A 21,817-nucleotide genomic window follows, 5' to 3' on the forward strand; every position below is an offset into this window, starting at 1 on the left:
ACAATAGTGCCCCAGTTCGTACAATAGTAAGCCCAAATGATATTATACCACAATATTGCCCCCAGTTGATATTATGCCACAATAGTGCCCCCAAATCATATTATGCCATACAGTAGTGCCCCCAAATCCCATGTGGCATCCTGGCTCTTCTCACCCCCCCTGAGTGGCATCCTGGCTCTTCTCCCCCCCCCCCCCCCCATCTCCTGAGTGGCATCCTGTCTCCTATCCCCCCCCCTGAGTGGCATACTGTTTCTTATTCCTCCTCCCCCCCCCCCTGAGTGGCATACTGTTTCTTATTCCCCCCCCCCCCGAGTGGCATACTGTATCTTATTCCCCCCCCCCCCCCGACTGGCATACTGTCCTGTCTCTTATTCCCCCCCCCTAGTGGCATACTGTTTCTTATTATTCCCCTCCCCCCCCCCGAGTGGCATACTGTCATGTCTCTTATTCCCCCCCTAGTGGCATACTGTTTCTTATTCCTCCTCCCCCCCCCCTGAGTGGCATACTGTTTCCTATTCCCCCCCCCCCGAGTGGCATACTGTATCTTATTCCCCCCCCCCCCCCCTGAGTGGCATACTGTCCCCCGAGTGGCATACTGTCATGTCTCTTATTCCTCCCCCTCAGTGGCATACTGTTTCTTATTATCCCCCCGAGTGGCATACTGTCTTGTCTCTTATTTCAATATACAAATACTCACATGATCGCTGCGCAGGGGACCGGACCGACCCAACTGACCATCGGCCCTTCTGGCAAATGCCAGACGTGCCAGATGGCCAGTCCGGCCCTGTCTGTGGATATCACCACTTGGCCAAGTGCATGATTTCTGAAATCTGTAGTATTTTTATTGACAGTGCCAAAAATATAATGCAACCGAATGGGAAAGGGACCTAGGATCATCCCCCTCCCAGACGAAGAGGCATGAGAGGACATGCCTAAAAAGTTATATCTCAACCAAAATAAGAGACTTCTTACAAAATCTCTTATTGCTGGTACGGTACCCCAGTGATACTCAATAAAATGTTTCCCGGCTAATCACTAGACTGTTGACGTGGATGTGGTCATATAGGCACCATGGGGCATATCTGTTGGAAATGCCCTGTAATCTCTCCCTTCTGGGACAAAGTCCATAGACTCTTGAACAGTCTCTCTGAGGCCACGGTGGCAAGGGATCTTTGCTATGCTATGCCCCCCCAAGATAAATGTTATAGGAAGCTTGTTGCACATATTTTAGCAGCAGCCAAATCCCTCTTGACTCTACATTAGAAGAACACCTCCCCATCTCTATTAGCACTTAGATTTGGCATATAGTAGCTATTGAGTAGATAACTTACTACCTTTACAATAGAGGTCATGTTTTTAATCAAGTATTGGCCACCTGGCTCTTCTCTGAATGCAGATCTTCGTCTCTCTCCATCTGCTCCACCTCTTCCGCCGTCAACCCATGTGCAGTGGTTGATTTCTCATCTCTGAATCTTTCTCCCTAATTCTGTAAGGCTATACCCATACTTATCCACACTGATCTACTCCACACTGTGATGTTTCGTTGTTGACATCCCCCCTCCCGACCCCACCTCTGATCCTGTACTCCCTCCCCTCTAACTTCTGTATATTATACTGTTGTTAATATCTGTAAACCTTAAAAGCTGGTTCTACAATTTCATACTATGAATCCTGCTCTGTAGACCCTTTTTCCTTTTGTGACCTAGATACAATATGATATTCTGTACATGTTGGTTTTTTGTTTTGTTTGAAGCTTTTTGATGTTACTATTGCGCTGCATTGATATCTGTATTGTACTGTAATTTATAAAATTTGGCCACTCAAAAATAAATAATTATTAAAAAAAAAACACATATACATAAAAAAAATATAGCGAAATACATCCACAGTCCCAAAGCAATTAAAATATTGTATATGCAACCCTTGCAGTTAGGAACAATGCACATCCCAGAAAGAGAAGATAGGGTGTCCAGATATTACATCACATTCTTTTGATCCAAACTAATTGTGATAGATGAGAAGTGTGTGGTTCTTGTAATGTTTTTTTATATGTTCATCTATTCAAAAGTGGTTCCTGGAATGATTTGCTTTAGTGTTTCTAAAGGGTATCTTTTGTTTCATACAGTAAAAGAATTCAAGAATACATGGGACAAATATATGGCTATTGTTATTGTTAAAACCGACAATCTAAAATGTTTAAAGAAACAAAAAAGGTCAGACTAGATGGACCTGTAGGTTATTTTTTGCCATTGAATTCCATATTTCTATATGTACTGTAGTGAAGTTGCAGCCATGGCTACATTTTTTTTATTTTAAAACATACGCAGGGCATAGCGAATTACAGTAGTTAGCCTTGAAAATATGTTCTCTATTTTTGTCCTGTAAACAAATCGTGTTGACACTCTATTTATGTTGCTCTAAAAATGCAAAACCCTCCTTACCACCAATGTATGTAAATGGATGATTGTCTCTGCTCTACATACACATACTTTATATAGCTAAAATCCTACGACAGCGTGTGAGAGGTTCACTCTTAACAAATGCCAATAAAAAAGATGATCTCCGTTTCATTACCATGTAACACAAATGCTGAAATTGTATAGATAGATAGTGTCTAGATTGTTCATAGATAGTGTTGGCAGCATTATATAGTTTTATTTATAATTTATTTCAGCTCTTAAGAAAGGAAATCCGTAATCAGATGGGTTATTGTAACGCCACAGTATGATGAAAATTGCTTGAATTGTTTTATCATTGAAAACTTGTGAGATAACCAAGATCCCCATGCTTGTGTGACATTACAATAATGAAATCATTGTTGGCAGTCTGAGTTCTCCATAAGGAAGCTGCAATGTCATGCTCTGATTGTTCCTCAGGTTCTTATTGATTTGTGGGAGTGGGGTTTGGACGCAGGCCAGGGTTTCACAAAACATGCAAGAGCACTGCAAGCAGAACAAAACATAGCTCAAGCATGGAGATAACAGAAACATGCTGGAGGACAATTGCTGCAGGTCGTTAAATGTTATTTCTTGTTTATTTCAAGTTCTGCAAGTGACTACAGGAAAAGACGGAAGTCTGAGCCCAGTGTAGGTCATCAGAGAGCCCACAGTGACCAGAATACAAACAGAAACAGCCTTAGTAGAATGGGAGCTCAAGGTGCAAATGCCACCCTGCGGAAACCTTTTATTAACTCTTCTCCTCCATCTCCTTCACGGACAAAAGGTAGGCGGAATGTTGAGATATAATGTATCAAACTCATTGGTTTTCAGTTTACCAGTAACATGTGCCAACGGTTTTCTAAATCAAGATGCAACAGCACCACCTACTTGTGTACCTGTATATAGACTGATTTACCATACATGGTATGAGATTGTTGTGCTTTTATCTAAAGCTCGATTGTACTGATCTCTACACTTATTTTCTAATCAAAAACTGTTTGAACAAAATACTAAATATAAAAGGTCCTTTTTATTTACAATTGACTTTACGGAGGTCGAAATTATACAGAACATACTTGTCAGATGATTCCTTTAAAACGGTTGTAATTATTACTAAGGCTGGGTACACACTACAGGGTTTTCAGCCGATTATCGAGCCAATCACACTATAAACGACCGTTCTGCCCGATACCACATTAGTGTGTACGCTCCAACGATGAGCGATTATTGTTCCAAAGCTCATCTTATCATTTGATTTGATTGTTAAACCAAACTAAAAATCTTGTTCAACAATGGAACGTTGTCATTCAAATTCTGCAGTGTGTATGCACTCAAGACCTGCAGTGTCCATAGATCTCTATGGTGTGTCATGATCTTTTTAGCCAATGGTTATGACAGATGAAGAGCACAGATCTGAAGGAAAATGTTGTAAAACGTGTATAGTGTGTACGTGTATAGTTGTTGGTAAAATCGTTAACTATAGCGCATTGAAAGAAATTTTCTGTAGTGTGTACCCAACCTTAGATTTACTCTGAACTCACTTCATAGATAGATTGATGTAGACAGATAGTTAGACATGAGCTAGAGAGACAGATAGATATGAGATAGATAGTTTAGACACACATGAGATTGTTTCGGGGGTAAATGCAGGATTCGTAGAGGGGGGGGGGGGGGTTCCAAACACTTTATTATTGAATAAATTAACAATAACAACATAAAACAACCTGCTTCAATAAACCGTCCTCAGGTACTTAACTAATGAAAAAAAAATGTGGCAATGGTTGTAAATGTCAGATATTTAAATCAGCAACAATTACAGCCAATGTAAAATGCTTAATGATCACAACACTGATTGTAACATTTTATAATGCATTGTGACTACATATTAATAATAATAATTTGTGATGCATTTTACACTGTACTTTCACTTGCATTTAGCTACAAGTGGTAGTGCAGGCAGGAACAGAGCCCAGACGAGAACAGACTCCCAGAGGATATGTTGCAGGCAGGATTAGTGCTGTGATGGGGGGTGTCCCCATCTGATGGCTATTCATATCAGCCCCCATTCCTCTCCTCTTTCCCATGTTCCAGCTGTTGAGGAGCTGAGCAGCTGCTGTGTTAAGTCTCTCCAGCTGTCACCTGACTATTGCAGAGCCAATCAGGGCTATCACATGAGCCTTCTCCAATTAGAACACTGCTTCAGCCACAGGTTAGGAGCAGAAAGGAGCCAGAGAAGACCAGGGTAAAGACACATGCACTGCCTCAATCTATGAAAACTCTATCATCACATCATTTGAGCATACAGAGAGGGGTATTTCTGGCAACTGAATTACCCCCCCCCCCCCCCCTTAAATGCTCACCTGTGTTTAGACAGACATGAGATAGTTTAGAAAGACAAGCTTGAGATAGATATAAGTGTAATACCATGTATGGTCAGTTTTAATCTCTTAAAATCATGTGTTAATTTATCCAGACCAAATTACCAAATTAGACTTGTTTTTTCTAGGTGTATATAAGTTTCGAATAGAGTGTGATGTAAAAATAACATTAAAAAAAAAGGACCTGGAAATACTTTTATGAAAATAATTACTTTTTCGTAGTTTGTTTTAGTGATTTTGGTGAGGATATGGATACTTCTATCGAATTCTCTATATTTCACTCTTATTACTAACGCTTTATCTTTTGCTATCAATCTGTTAATTTCTGGAAATGTCTCTCTTTTATCATGCTGCTTTTTGGATTTTGAAGGTGGGGATGTTAGCAGAATGTATCCCCCTCTATTCGCTTATTCTGTTCATAAACCAAACGCCACAAACTCATTCGATTGTTATAGGGGCTATAGCCACCACTTAGCTGTGCCTGATGATACAAAACGTTCGATCAACTTTAAGAATGGCTGGCAGATGAACCGTCAGAATGCAGAGGTGTGGAGCAGCACAGAGGAAACGGCATCGCCAAAAATTAAGTCTAGGAGTTGTGATGACTTGTTAGCAGAAGATCACAACAACTTCTGTAATACCCAGACCAAATCTGAAAGCATGGGTTCCTTATTATGTGAAAATAATTCTAAGGATAGCTCTTTAGCTTGGGGCAACTCGTTTACTTCTGAGGGCTGTGCCACAAACAGATCCAGGGTTCGTCACAGGTCGGCTCATGACACACCAGGGTTTTTGAAATTATACAAAAAAATGCACCGTATAAATCGCAAAGACTTATTGAGCTCTGAAGTGATCTGTTCAGTGAAATCTCGGATATTGCAGTATGAGCAGGAGCAGCAAAAAGGTCTATTTGCAGGTTGGAGGACAGAGTCTGAAGAAGTGCCAAGAGATATGGTACCAACCAGAATATCAGAGTTTGAACGGCTCATCCAGAAATCCAAATCTATGCCTAACCTTGGAGATGAGATGCTGTCTGCAGTTAGCTTGGATATCTCTACCAATAGCTCTTGCCCTAAACGGCGGTTTTCGATTGAATCATTATTGGATGAAGAAACCCAAGAAAGGCATATACCTCAGGTACAGCACAATGGCAAATCTAAAACACTAGTTCCTGTACATATTGAGGTAACAAGTGATCAAATTCCAAGGTCACATGTAGAATTTTCTGATAGTGATCCTGATGCAGTTGTGTCTGACCTGAGTGACTTTATACAAATTGAAGGATCTTCCTTTTGCAGTGAGAGTGATTTTGACCACTATTCCTTCACATCATCCGAAAGCTTTTATGGATCTGGGAATCACCATCACCACCACCATCATCACCACCACCACCATCGGCACCTTATCAGCTCTTGCAAAGGAAGGTGCCCGGCATCATACACGCGTTTCACCACTATGTTAAAACATGAGAGGGCTAAGCAGGAGAAAAATGAATCTTCAGGAAGGCGAGAAACAGATTCAGGCCTTTCCAAAATAGCATTTCTTGTTAGTCCAGTGCCTTTTCGTAGGAAAAAATGCTCTACACCTAAAAGGCAATCTGAGAAGAGCCGATGTAAACCATCAGTGTTTGACGCTCTGGACTCTGCTCTCCAGGATATCTGTGACCAAATAAAAGCTGAAAAAAGGCGTGGGAGCTTGCCAGATAACAGCATTCTGCACAGACTTATTAGTGAGCTTCTTCCAGATGTTCCAGAAAGAAATTCATCTTTAAGAGCATTTCCATTGACCACCGCTAATCAGTCTTACTACCAACTGCCTCAGGATGGTGCTATTCATAATACACCATATCAAAATGATTGTGGAAGATTGCCCAACAGTGCCTCTTACCAGGAGGTGGATGAAACCAACAACAACTCCCAAGATAGTCCATACTGTTTTCAAGGTGCTCCACTATAGTATCCTTACTTTTCATCATACATCCACCTTGATCCATTTCATATACCCCAAAATATGTAATGCAAAATGCTTTCATGTGCATATGATAAAGTACCAGAGCCATTTGTGGAGTAGAGATGTGGTAGGAAGAGACAAACTGAACAGACAACTTTTAATTCACATCTTCAACAGAAAACAAAATCATGAAAATGATTATCAACTTTATTATTGTCACACATTCTATTGATGCTTTCATCCTTTTTAGTATTAACATGTAGCCTAGTTAATCTGGATTTTTATGCTTCCTCTACATCTCTGCCCCAAAGAAACCATCACGTGAGCCATTGATTAAGTCTCTTGTATACAATTTACTTATGTAGACTCTTGTATACAATTTACTTGTGTAGACTCTTGTATACAATTTACTTGTGTAGACTCTTGTATACAATTTACTTATGTAGATGTTTTATCAGATTGTCAATTTACTATAAAATAATGTGGGGATAGAGGATCATCAGTCTTCCTTTATCTGAACAGAATATTGATTACCAATCTTACCAGCACAGCTTTCTTTTACATTTAAGTGCACAATGAATAGGTTTATTTTACATTCCATTAACAAAGACATTTCCACTTGATCTTTTACACTACTGTAATGTACATGCGACACATAATTAATAACAAAAGACAATGCCTTATAGTGCGAGTTAGGTCACACGAATGATTGCACACTGTATAGTGATTAGTCTTCACAACTGGTTGGTGATGCCTATGGCCATGCTGGAAGCAATGGTGTTTATAAAGTCTTTAGGCAAACACTGATGGCATTAGAGGAAATATTGCTTTTCCAAACAAGTAACTAAGATGTATAGAGACTCCTCATTACATTCTGCCATTGTACCATATTCCCCTAAACATTCATTAATTTTGTTATGCATGTGAGAAGAGCATGATATTGTGGTTGGTGTATCCATCCGTGCATTATTTTCATTGCTGCAGTTTTGCTTGGCTTAATGTGTACCATAAATACATGTGAAGAAACGCTTGCTAATCACAGTATTAGATCACGCTGCCTTGTTAGTTGATGCTTTTCTCTCAGAGAAGGCTGCAATGAAGTCACTGCTCAGGAATGTATTGAATGTCTCTGCAGCAGGAATAGGATCTGCATACCTATTTTGTATTGGATGGTTTTACACTTATGTCACTGAATTAAAATAGATTGCAAGTTTAAGATCAAGAAACATTTCTAGTGAAAGCACAATCACAATATTTTTTTATTTTATTTTGTCCACAATTGACACAAAGGTAACACTGATGATAGTAAAAGCTTAGTGTATCTTAATGGTCTCCTGGTTTTCTAGCTGATCAAGAATCTCCCCGGAATTATTCCTCGGCATTCACTGATGTGAGCAGGAATCCAGCGAGGCGGAGAGCACACGAGAAGGAGGTACCCAATCAATTGTCCTCAGTCAATTATGTACAAGAATCCTGTAAAAAAAAACTTCTTATTATGTAGAATATATCAATCTGATATTTATTCTGATTAGTCTTTAGCAGGTTACACTAATGGAATAAGATATTTAATATAGCTGGATACTCTGGCTTACAAGCCACCTCATCATATAATATGTTAACCTCTATGGAACAATATTATATGAACAAGTTATGGTTTATTTTTCCTATTTTTCCTATTTAAGATAGACTTATCCAAGCAAAGCATCGGGAAACCTATTTAATGAGGACAGTGGTGGTACAAGTACCACCGCTGTCCTCCTATCACTATATCAGGATGGTCATAGCTGGGGGCAAGAAGAAGAAAAAAATGCTTTATTGTTAAAATTTCTCATTTTTTAGTTTTGTTATTAAAGCACTATTTTTTCTTTTCTTTTTTTAAAACTTAATTAGTTTTAAGTGAATCTGTACCTGGAAGCTCGAGGCTAGGCTTCCAGTTCCAGAATCCGGTAAGCTGGGTCACACATGTGTTTAGGATCCCTGCACAAACATTAAGAATCCTCTTGCCACTGCCTGCCAGTATCGGCTAGGAATTGAGCATTGCTCAGCTACCCTGGCATCATTTTAGTGATAAAATGGACAACAGAAGATTTTCTCTTGCTGTGATAAGCAGTAATCGAAAATCTTCATTAATAACGGGACTTGATAGACACTGAAGACTGCTTTAATGACTACAGTCTGGTGTTTGTTCCTGTACAGTATGTTTTACTTTTCATCTCTGAATAACAGTTACAAAGAAAACTTTTAATATCCAACAAGCATGACATGTATGTAAACTGCACGTACAAAGATGCACTGATGTGATATAATTGTTGAGTAAATGTTGTTCCAACACTAGTACACAATTTATTGCATTCTATCACCATACATTGTTAGGATTTATGTATAAAGTTGACCATTTCTATCTTCACTACAAGAAATCCACACTGACTGATAGGCTTCTTACTTTCTATTTTTTTTATACCTAGGCTGCTAGAGCTGTATATGATTTCAAGGCTCAGACTCCAAAGTAAGTGATTTGCAATTGTGTGGATGGTCTCCTGCATCACTTTGTTAATTTATCCAGATATTCAAAGACTTGTTATCTTATTTAACACCTCTTCCTCCTTGAGGGCTTATATCCTTTGGTGTTTATACATGCATATATAATGATTTTTAACACTATCAAAAACGTATGTTAAACGCAAATGCATTTGACTTTTTTTCCCAACTGTTAAAAATTGCAAGTAAAACATTAATGGAGGCAAGATACTGGTTCGGGGCCCTCCCTCCAACCCCTGCAGAAATCCCTTTTCCAGTCAAACTGGCGCACTGCATCCAATAAATATAAATATATATATATATAAATATATATATATATATATATATATATATATATATATATATATATATATATATTATATATATATATATATATATATATATATATATATATATATATACACACACACACACACACACACACACACACACACACACACACACACACACACACACATCAGATGGCACTCCAGGTATGAACGACTGAAAGGAATTTATTTCAGACAGTAGCTTGAAAAATAGATCACAAAATAACTAAATAGGAGTCTCATGTGTAGTGCTGTCTGGAATGAATGGTGTACACTGTATTTGTCCAAAGTGAGTGGCCAGCTCGCTTGTATGGCGGCAGCGTTTATTTGCAATCTATGTGTGCTTCCTACTGAAGCAGCTGTATTATATAGAATATGAGCCATTGAAATCTGAGCACCTAAGAGATTGTTTTGTTTTCATATTTGAAAAGAGATCGATCTGGTCTCAAAATATTTCTATACTACATCTGTGATACTAGCACCAGAGTTTAGTACTTACAGATAAATGCCCCATTTTGTTTGATTATATATATATATATATATATATATATATATATATATATATATATATATATACTCGAGCGTCCAGACTACCAGTATTATTGAATAAGGATGACACATTGTAGTAGCAGTCCCGATATACTCCAATATATCAATAGGCCCACTAACCCCATGTTACATTATAGGCCTCCAGATTTAATAAAGAGCCACCCCATAACATTAATATTTCCACATATTAATACCCCACCACCAGACCCCACATACATTAATACCCACCTCATATTATAAATAATCCCCAACATAACATTAATGCCCATCCAACATATTATAGAAAACACCCCTTTACATAGCATTATCCTTCAAACACATTTACCCACGATCTAAAGATATGGAGGCAGCCATATAGCCACATGTACAGAGCAAGGAGGGGCTGAGAAGACTGGAGAGAGGAGAGGAAGTAAGAGGAGAGGAGAGTAACATGGTGGAGAAGGGAGGAAGGAGGACAGGAGGGGAGGGGCGGTACTGGAAAGGAACACAGCTCATTGGTGGCTGGTACTCACATTGATTGAGAGCCTCAGCAGAATATTAAAAGAAAACAAAATGCTGCGTCATCTGTACTTGACCGAATGGAAGTTGTTAAAACTTTACATTGTAACAAGCTGATTCTGTTTATTATATGTAATAAGAATACTGTGGTCATACAGCGTATATATTTGAAATGTGATAAGTAAAATGTACTTTACAGAGAGCTGTCTTTTAAGAAAGGAGATACTGTGTATGTCCTCAGGAAAATAGACAAGAACTGGTATGAAGGAGAGCATCACGGAAGAGTGGGAATATTACCAATTTCGTATGTTGAGGTTAGTAGACCTCCTTCACTTGTATTTTAGCTGAAAATATATTTATTAAACTCTTAAGTGAAAATAAATTAATTTCTACCTGAAATATACCTGTTCACCTTCATTAAGAAGAACCACGGTGGTTTCATGACCAGAAGGTACTCCCCTCCCTTAGGTGTATTCTACAGTCTAACCAGGAGTCAGCCAGGTTGTTGATTGAAGCTGAATGAACAGCTGCTGTGGGTAGTCAGGTTAGCTTAAGTTGACATCCTTGCTAAGTCCTGGTTCTTACAATCCAAAATATCTCCTAATGAATTGCTTCTTTTTCAGAAAATTAGCTCAACAGAGAAAGTACAGCCAATGCGGCCCCCACCACCTGCACAGGTTCGAGAGATTGGAGAAGCAGTAGCCAAATATAATTTTACTGCTGACACAAATGTGGAGCTAACACTAAAGAAGGTAATTTACCCTGCTACATAACATAGTACTATATTTTAGACATTATAGAATTTTGATGACCCTGCCAGATTATATGAAGTTATACTCAAAATATAGCAATGAAAATAAAATCGCACAATATAATATAAGAAGTGGTAAAATACCACTGGTGATAGATGCAATAAATCAAATCCAGCATTGGAAGTAGGTAGGTACCTCACTGCCTCAAATGGTACTGGGGAGATCCTGTCTCCTGCCCGGGTCTCTGCTCTCCTCATCTGGTGGCCTTTGTGGAAACTGCCAGTGGCATTGCTTTTTATGGTTTTGGTGGAATTATCCTTTAAATGAATATTATTAAAAAAAAAAGGACTGTTTACGTATAGTACATGGAAGAACTAATGATGTTTTCCATCTTTGGTTTAAACAGTTAGCTTAAACACCAGTTTTCTATTAGTTTTTAAAGGGGTAATTTTACCACCGTCTGGCATACTATATAGACTTTGAGTAGAATGGACATATGATGATGTAATCTGTCCACTTTAGCTTTATGCATTTTGTTATTTTGCCCTGCTTCAGACGGGTTGAAAAATGACAGACATACACCAACTTTTCAGCCTTTCATAAATTTTATTTGTGTTGATCCAGAGGAAGGCCTGTTAGTAAAAGTCAGACATAGAGGTTCATCCTGTGACAGTGTATCCAGGTCATTGCACTGAATATAGTAACACAATTGAGTGGGGATCTGTTGAGATTGCAGTTACCAAACCAGCATCTTTTTCAGGCAAACAAGGATTAATCAAACACTACCTGTGCTAAAAGTAACAACTTTCAGCTTGCCATATTTGACCTATAGACAGTACTCACCAAAATTATAGTTGATCAGTCAGCCAGTCAACCACTTGTTCACTGCTTAAACAGAAACATAAGCTCCATACTAAATAAGGATGGAAGTTGCACAGTATCTCATTTTCTGGATCTGTGTTTCCTGGACTCAATACAGGGAGGAACATCTCAGAAAACCACCTGCAATATCCATGCAATACATGGCTCCTTCTATAGAGGATAAAAAAAGCCACACTGGGAACAATTAGTAAAAAGCCTTCACCTGATGTATATATCACCGTTGTTGGTGAGAGCAGAACTAGTAGTTCAGTCTAAATTCTTGAAGTGTATCCCAATAACAGCCCAAATAATGTAGGCCAATTCTAAGGAGAGTGGATCACTGTGTAGACCAGAAAGCTCGGGGCAGAGGCAGCTGCAAAATAACAAACGTTTATTATAGCAAGTTAGTGGAAAAGAAAGGCATAAATACAAAGGATGTTTTGGGGGGTTGTGTTTAGTTATGTCTACACTACCAGAGAGACTAGTTTAATAAAAAAAAAAAATGACAGTCATCATGTATTGCACAGATCTTTTCAATAAATTGTTTGCAATGTAGCATTACAGCTGTGTAAAATTTGTGTTTAGCCTTGGGTGCTTTAATTAGAGAATACTACAGGATATGGTGGATACAAGTCTGGCAGTACTAGACAGATATTGTACAAGTAGCTCAGTGAAAAGGAGCTAACCACACTCCTCAGTAATAAATGGTGAAGAATAGCCCAATAAGCGCTCAAGAACAGGTGAAATGGAATCAGTACGTGAGTAATCGTAAGAGGGCTGGTAGGCTGGGTGTATTACGCGGGATAGGGTGGCTAGTACAAAGGAAAGCTGGGAGAACTGTTTATTGTACAGAGGGGAAAACATCCTGAGTATATAGTGGATATGAAAAGTCTATTAATACATAACATCAGACGATGAAACAGTATGTTGATCGTGAGGCTGGTGTGTGCACTGCTTCTGTTGTATGCAGGGGAAACAAGCAGAGCGTGAGCAGTACCACGGATGTTCTTGATGTATATTCGGGGTGTGCAATTACCTTATAGTGGTAAAAGTCGCGCCTGGTACTAGGGGGGTCAGATCCTTCAGTGATGGGAGTCGCGCTGTGGTGATGTGCTTGTTGGTGCAATCCTCCTGTAGTGTCACAGGATCGCTGTCCCAGCCTTCCAGTTATTGCCTCCGGCGATGTTCAGTGGGAGCTGTGTGTGGATCTTCCTGGTGTCGCAACGTTGTGCTCTATGCCGCGCATGCGTGGCTGGCGAACTCGGAAGAGAGGTGAAATTACATAGTGACGTACTTTCAACAACTTTATTAGCGATGAACAGAATCGCACTTACATTTGCATATGAGAAAACAGCAGATATATGGAAATAGAGATGCAGTATCAATATCGTAATGTTCCTGACACGTTTTGTCTGAACGGGGACCTTTTCAAGAAGTTACTGAATGCTGGAGGTATGTCTGTCCCTTGGGTATCAACTATGGTTTGCTCAAAAATATTCCAAAAGTTTGCCCTGTCTTAACATTTCTCAGATATAACCCATAGACATAACTTCCTCTTCAATAAATTGGTCATAACCTTCTGCACATTTAAATACTAAACATAATTAAATTATAACAATATGAAATACCTTTCCCAAAGACATGTGACTACTGCTGTTCCCTGGTACCGCTGGTACCTATAGTTCACAACCCTTGTGCTGTTTTTGCCCCGGAGTACGGTGTGGCTTATGGATTCCTGGATTCCCCAAAAGCATGAAATATGAAGTCATGTTCTTTGAAGTTCACATTTCTATATGCCTGCATAGATAGCCTTCAGGATTCTGCATTTGTCTACTAGGTTCTCACCTAGCCTATCGCTTTCCCTAATTTACACTTGGTGGTTAGTTCATTTTTACACTGCCTTATTAGAGCCTCTTTTCTAAATAGGAACACCGGATCAAAGACAATGCCTGGCTGTGATCCACATATATTAATTTGTTTTCTGACAGAATGTCTGCTGAACCTAATTACCTCCCACTGAACTAATTGACCAAATGTTTTAAAGAGGAAACAAACTTTTATCTGAGAGAAAATCAGGTTCATTTCTATTTATCAATTTGACATTCAATATTCTATTCAGGCTATCATCCTCGCACTTTATTACACAAACCTGGTATAGAATGTAACACCACCTAATGTGGTAAGGGATTTCACATCTTAACCATCCTTACAGTAAATATTCTCCATTATGCTGAAACTGCCTTTCTGTCGTTTGCAATTGACAACCCGTTGTCCTCTGAATGGCCATTGTTACAATATCTTTGTATTGACTTGGAGTATGTTTATACATATTATTTAGTCCCTGTGGGACACCATTATTAACGTTAGCCCATTTAGAATATATTATTATTATTCTATTATTTTACTCTATAGAGGAGATTCAACACAATGTGTCTCTGGAACAATCCATGGAGACACATCGCCTCATTGTTCAGGCTGGAATCTCTGCTCATATTTCCTCACATCCCATAGAGGTGAGCAGAAATATGAGCGGAGATTCCTTACCGTAATAAGCGGCCATTGGCAAATCCGAACATCAAGGCGATGTTCACTGGCACCTCGCACTGAGTTGCACCTCCTCCTATATCTTTTTTCTTCTACTAGTTCTCTACCCATGTACACATGTTTTACCCTAGACCTACTAGTCTCATCTTATGTACCAGACTGTTATGTAGCACCCCCTCATAAAATCCAATCATATTTGTTGTCTGTTCTCAAATGTATTCCTCAGTTACCTTGAAATAATTTACCAACGTCAGAGTCCCAAGTCTATATTTTCCTGTTCCGGATCTTGTTTTCTTTTTAAAGATTTTTATTACATCTGTTGTTGGGCCATCCTGTATTTTAAGAAACCATTAACTTCATCCCTTTCACTCATATTGGTGTTCTGGGACAGGTGTTTATCTGTCTTAATATTGATTAAGCATAGGTACAGTGTTAGATAAGGAACATTTAATGGTGCACATTGGCTATTACCACTCAGCCTATCCCCAAATGTTTTTCCTCCTTGATGAAACGGTTATTTTTCCTACCTTTATTATTTAATGTGCCACAACTATACATTTTATTTTTTTCTTGCTCTTTATGTACTTGAAAAAAAACCACTTTGAGATTATACTTGCTATGTTGCAATCTGTTTTTAGCGTCAGTCTTGCTATCTTGATTAACTTTAACATTCCTAATTTTTCTATAACATATTTTCAGTCCCTTCTAATTTTAACAATTTTAATGCTCTCTTTTTTTCCTCGTTATGTCAAAGGTTTTCTAATCTAACTACATTGCCTGCCTTTTATTCCTAGAAAGTTTATTTAATACTGCTTAAAATAGTTTAGAGACTGTCCCATTTGTCTGCTTTTATTTAAGAGTCCACTTTCTCTGTCTCCCAGTTTTGATGCGTCTCTGAGCTGATTAAAATGTGTCTTCTAAAATTCTTGATTTTTGTAGCTTATAAAACGTTTCCGTTAAACTCATGTCAGATGTTAGCATGTAAAAGTTTCATGTTTGTTCAAGAAAATTGATTAACTATACCTATCATCATAGATGGAAATTAATCTGTCTTGTCTTCCAGGGTGATAAAGTGACGCTTCTTAAGAAAGTTGATCAAAACTGGTATGAAGGTAAAATTCCAGGAACTAACAGGCAGGGAATCTTCCCAGTATCCTATGTGGAAATTGTCAAAAAGAGTCCTTCCAAAAGCCCTGGAGAATCCCCTGACCATTCTCTTCCTCACATCTACACAAGTGATAGGATACATAACTCAAGCACCCCCACGGTAAGAGACTGTTTCCTGAAATGTAGCCCTCCATAACACTTACCTTGATTTCTTACTGATATGAACATTCTCCTCCAGTGTGGCTATATCATACTTCCAACATAGGTAAGATGTTTCCTCGGAGGTCCTGGGAACAGGTGGGTGTGTGTGGGGGCGAGGCTCGAAGAATTGCGTCATTGGCCACGATGATGCGTGCGAGGCGTCACTAAGCCCCGCTCCCTCTGTTTAATTTACAGAGGCGGCCGGGATTCGGGAGAATTGCCTGCTCTCCCGGGAGTCCATGAGAGCTCCCAAAAATTCGGGAGTCTCCCGGGCATTCCGGGGAAGTAGGCAACTATGGGCTACATGTGAGAGAATAATGATATTTACACCATGAATTCTGGATCAGTCTGCACTAAATTGTCATGTCTAGAAAATGCTGCATTTATGAGTGGTTTTATAATGCATTTGTATTTAATAATGTGAGAATTGGAGCAGATGGACACGATGTAGAAGGTTATAATACTGCACGGTTATAATTAGCAGGTGTAAGAAGGACAGGTGTAGAACTATTAACTATGGTTTAAAGGTGGCCAAAAATGGTGGTATGATGTGTTTCAACAAATATGAATGGTGTCTAGCAACGTGTCTAAATAATTGCTATTGCTTTTCATTACTTTGGCTTCACGTGTATTTTTGGTTTGTGAATATGTATTCATTATAGGTAAAGCTCCGTATTTGTGTACATATTTTAACAATCACTAAGAAAAATGAAGGGTTAATGAGATACACCATAACATAATAGTCTATATTGGTAAAATATCTACACTAGATTTATCAGTACTTTAGTTTTACTTAATGTGATTATTTTAGAGAATAGATATTATGAATCCTAGTCAGGTAGATATGGATACTAAAGGGGAAAAAAAACCATAATAAAATTTAAAATAAGATGTAGTTGCTACAAACTAAACTGTTCCTGCATAAATGATATTTCCACAAGCACAATAGACAGAATGTGACTCTCTGCTCTGCCAGCCAGATGGAGCTTTGGTATCATGCTAAAGTGTAGTGATGTAAGTGTCCTGCAGACTGCTGTTATAGCTGCGTAACAGAGCTCCACTTTCACTCTCATCCACAATTATAGATCATTTATTCTGTGCATAGTGACCAGTGATTTCTCACTGGACTATGAAAATTACATTTGCTAGGTGTGGGAGAAAGACAGTTTGTGATGGTCAAGCTATGAATATTGTTCAACAGCTTTAAAACCACACATGATCTACTTCTAGTGTAGATTATATATAGGAACATAACTAAGCTTACATTTTTTATATCTCTTTATTCTCTTATTTTAAGTTTATGCTGCTTTATTCCACACATACTAGAAGAGAACAATAAAGCAAGCAGCCTTGTTCTGACTGCGTATTGATTCATTTTAGAAGTAGTTCACCCTTTTCATCTAGAGGAGCTAATAATTGTAAATGGTGTACATCTAAAAACATATATGTAAATCATTTGTATTGCAATTTGGAGTATATGAGGAAAATATGCTATGTTCATGTGTCTATATTTATTTATGCCTACACAGTCAAATATAACCTACAATTGGCTCACTCAATGCACATGTCAGCTTTCTATGAATATAAAATAACAGTTCTCATAGAAAAGAAATTGTAATGTAATTTTAAATGTGGCAAATAGAGTACTTAGTGATACTTTGTTCTTGTAATTAATGTTTTATGTTGCTTATTAAACTCCACAATATTGAGCTTTGTGAGCCTCAAATTTACAAGCATTTTTCTTAGAGGTACCTTGTAGGAAAAGTTGTATAATAAATGTTAGACCTAAACATACGGGTCTATTGCTACTGGAGTAAAACGTTTGCTATGTGTCTGCTGTATGTACAGTTGCTTAGTAAACTATAAACCCTGTTCACATACAAATGGTGATTGGTGTTCTACTCCTCTGCAATGGCTGAAAAAAGACTCTGGTGCAGTTGAGTGGCACCTACAATGTCAGACTTCTAAAAATATAGGCTGTTGTCATCTGTCATCAGTTTACAGCTATGCTTGGGGGTGAATGGTGCACACAAAAGTTTTACCTCCATAATGTAGAGTTGGTTGTGTAACATCCTCTCAAAATCAGAATTATTAAATCTTTACTTGCATTACTCTAAGTTCAGTGGCCTGCAGCTGCCAGTTTGATCTAGCATGCTGTATAAATAAACGGTTTACACTGCTATATGGTTTAAGCAGTGAACTACACACAGTGGAGGCAGCTATTTCATGGACTGAACCAATATTCACAAGAATGCGGCCTATACTAGGAAGTAGTGAATTGACAGACTGCATTTTCACGAATGTTGGTTCATGCCACAAAATGATGCCTTTATTTATATGCATGTATATAGCATTGAATATGTTGTCTCATTTAATATTAAAGTGGACACATATTGTATTTACAGCAGAAATTTGCAAATTTCAGGCTCCAGCATTTGCTGGACTAGATTCTACCACAAAGCTGCTTGCAAAAATATCATGCAGCTTTTCTTCAGCTGGAGTGCCAAAGATCTCCCAAATCTGAGGAAAGACCTCTCTGACATTGAAAGGCAAAACATTAATTTGACCATATAATGATTTACGATAACTTGACATTAGTATTTATGTATTTGTGACAACTAAAAATGCAGGGAATAAAAATATAGCCAATATAATTAATGCATATTAAACTAAACATATTCAAAATTTGATTATTTTTTAGAAAATGCTGTAAAAGGGTTTTAAGGATTACTAAGTCAACGTTATTATTATATGATATGCACTTTTGTGTTTAGGGTATACTAGCTGTATTTTTGCTACGTTAGTCATTTTAAAGTCTGAATTGATGTAATGATTAAGCAATTCAAATTATTGCTAGTAATTGGTACCCACTTCAAAATAATGCTAAGCATTCCTCTGACTATTCCAATGCTTCAATGTAGCATCTGTGTAGAAGATACCCACATCTCAATCATGAAACGTATACTACTACTTTGAATAGGATGACTCAGGCTTCTCTCAACATTTGACATTTAGAGCACTGTCTATCAGCTGATAAAGTTACACTTTTCAAATAACTCTCTTGCTCCTTTAGTTTCATGTGCTAACAGTTTTTAGCATGTGCACCTGAACTATTAAATACTTAGACATCTTTAATATCTTTCAACTTATTTTTTTTCTGTTCGCTTTTTGTGTTACAATATTATTTTTTTTATTTGATCTTAACCTTTTCTTTTATTTCTAAAGTTGACTTCGTCTAAAAGACTTCGTACTCCACCCCTTATTCTAAGACCAGACTCAAGTTCTTGTACAGACTCTAGTAAGGGGAACTTAGAAGCTGTGACCAGCGAATGGTTGTCACTGACTGTTGGCTTTTCACCTTCAACCACACCTATCCCAACTCCACCACCTTTTCCTGATCACTTTGTTCCCAATGTAGACAAGCCTAACACTATGCTGTTAACAGTTTTAAAGCCTGAACAGTTTTCGTTGAATGATATCACTACCCGAATTAAGGACGGTCATTTTGTTCCTATTAAATCACCTAAAATTTCAAGTTGTCAGCATCTTACCATACCTTCTCCATTTCCTGACACAACACTTTCCTCTCCTATAATTCAGCAGCTTGAGGTCCCTTCCATATCTGCAACTAACCCTCATCGCAGTCTGACCGAAAAACAAGAAAAATGCCATGACCAGACAGAGTCAAAAGGACCAATAAGTGTCACACAAATCACAGAAGGTTTCTCAGATCATATGAATGTATCTGAGACTCCTGGGGTTGACCTGGTTCTCTCGGAGTGTGCAACAGGGTCACCACCACCAGGAAACCAAACAGCTCTTGATGAACAGGAAGAGGAGATCTGTGAAGAGCTGATGACCATCATCCAAGGAGAACATCTGACATGTCAAGATTCAGGGTTTTATAGGTGTGAGCCTCAAACAGAGCAACATACAAGACTCTACATAGAGGAAGACGGGACAAGTGAGAACTTAAAACCTTCAATAGAAAATTTAGTACAACCTATTGTATGTCTCGAAGAGTATTCAGCCAATGAAATCAATGCAGAGGTATTTGAGCTCCTAAGATCAAGCTACTCCGTGTTGTCTTGTGTGTTTGCACAACCAGTGTCCTGTTCAAATATTGGTCTTGTCTGACAGGAATGTAAAGAAAATGGTTGCAGGGCATGAAGACATATATACAGCTATACATATGATCTCTCAATTCGGATTTGGAAGGTTTTTTTTTTTACTCTAGACACACACATAATGGCTTTTTGATAGCCAATAGTAAAATGCAATTACATTAATTATTTTTATTCAATGCAATGGTTGATAAAAGAGACACGATTGCGATCACACAGTTGTGTTTTAGTCAGTACTAAAATGGCAAAATCTTTTATCCCATGCCTGATCTAAAGCCCTCTAAAAAGAGATGTCTTATTCACTACTTCAGCTTAAAGAGCATCCTCTTAAGCAAACTGTTTTTACTGCTTGGTTGTTAGTTATAAAAATAAGTAATGGTGGATTTCCTAATATTTAAAATATGTACGCTACAGAGAAAATGAACAAACATTGGACAGCATAAATTATTTTTTAAAGGCTTACTCCTATTTTGGGGTGTTTATTTTAGCTGCTAAATTAGCAACATGTGTAACCATTTTCTTTATAAATTCTCCAGTAGGGTGTATAAAGCACTTACCTGTCCTGAAGCCCCTTCAGGCACTGGTAGTAGTAAGTCCTCTGTCTACAGGCAGCCTCTGCAATACCATCTTGCTGAAGTCGTCTGATTTGGACAGAGTAGCGTTAAATACATTTTAATGTCAGGGATAGTATATTTTTTATACAGACAATTACCAGGCTGTTGGAATAGTAAATAGACATTTTTGCCACAGAACAGAAAATTAATTATAGGAAAGAATTAGGGCACTGTTTATTGATTTGACACATTTTTTGCCATTAATTCTTCTTTTCCTAAATGCTCAAGAAACCCTCCATTACTGCTGGGACGCAAAGGTTTTCCGCTCCCTGGTCTCCCCACCTTTCTTCTAGTCATCCATTTCATGCTGAACGCGCGTCTTCACCTCCACTATGTCAGTCCACTGTTTCACACTCCTCTCCTCTAACCAAATTCATATCCAGGCAGGAGACACAATCACCACGACTAAAGGTAACACCATCCTGCATGTGGAAGTCATTGGTTTGTTATCCATTACTAAACACAGCTTGTGTTCAGATTTAATCCCTTACAAATGGCTTGTGAGATGATGAAACCATAGTGTGGGAAAACTAATTCACAAATGTAACACCTGAGTAAGTTCATTAATGACATTAAGGTCAGTACTCATTGTATACTCAGCCAAACAAGGATGTATTGGACATTATATACTGGTAAATGGATCTCAAGTCTGCCTGATATCACCAGAATTGACAGTGTAATCCATAGTTCTAAACTTTGAACTCTGTCTTGGATTTAGATGCTACTGATATGCTATAAAATGCAACACACTTTATGGCCCATTCAAGCAACATTAACATTATTCAATTTGATGGTATAGCTCTGACATATTGGGGTAAATGAATATTCGCTTTTATGTTGTAACACAGACAATGACTACCTGTGAGATACCAGTGTATTCACTGCCTTGCAAGCTAATCAAACCAGATTCATGTTATTTGTTTATCCAACCTTGCCAGACAACAAATTTAAGCAC

General features: G+C 38.1%; 1 protein-coding gene across 10 annotated transcripts in view; it reads left to right on the forward strand.

The window, feature by feature from the left end:
• SORBS2 (sorbin and SH3 domain containing 2) overlaps nucleotides 1–21,817 on the forward strand; it is a 242,241-nt gene that overhangs the window by 206,363 nt on the left and 14,061 nt on the right. For 4 of the 10 annotated variants that reach the window (XM_075196802.1, XM_075196811.1, XM_075196820.1 and 1 more), the window contains 7 exons: nucleotides 3,044–3,222; nucleotides 5,187–6,758; nucleotides 8,113–8,198; nucleotides 9,232–9,272; nucleotides 10,859–10,973; nucleotides 11,283–11,411; nucleotides 15,880–16,083. In XM_075196802.1, coding sequence (XP_075052903.1) covers nucleotides 3,044–3,222; nucleotides 5,187–6,758; nucleotides 8,113–8,198; nucleotides 9,232–9,272; nucleotides 10,859–10,973; nucleotides 11,283–11,411; nucleotides 15,880–16,083 — 2,326 coding nt within the window. Of the gene's footprint in view, nucleotides 1–3,043; nucleotides 3,223–5,186; nucleotides 6,759–8,112; nucleotides 8,199–9,231; nucleotides 9,273–10,858; nucleotides 10,974–11,282; nucleotides 11,412–15,879; nucleotides 16,084–19,349; nucleotides 20,175–21,090; nucleotides 21,274–21,817 lie in introns of all 10 variants that reach the window. The other 6 variants (XM_075196828.1, XM_075196844.1, XM_075196853.1 and 3 more) reach the window with 3 other exon arrangements.

This window comes from Mixophyes fleayi, chromosome 1, assembly GCF_038048845.1.
Source record: "Mixophyes fleayi isolate aMixFle1 chromosome 1, aMixFle1.hap1, whole genome shotgun sequence".
In the NCBI taxonomy this organism is placed as follows: Eukaryota; Metazoa; Chordata; class Amphibia; order Anura; family Limnodynastidae; genus Mixophyes; species Mixophyes fleayi.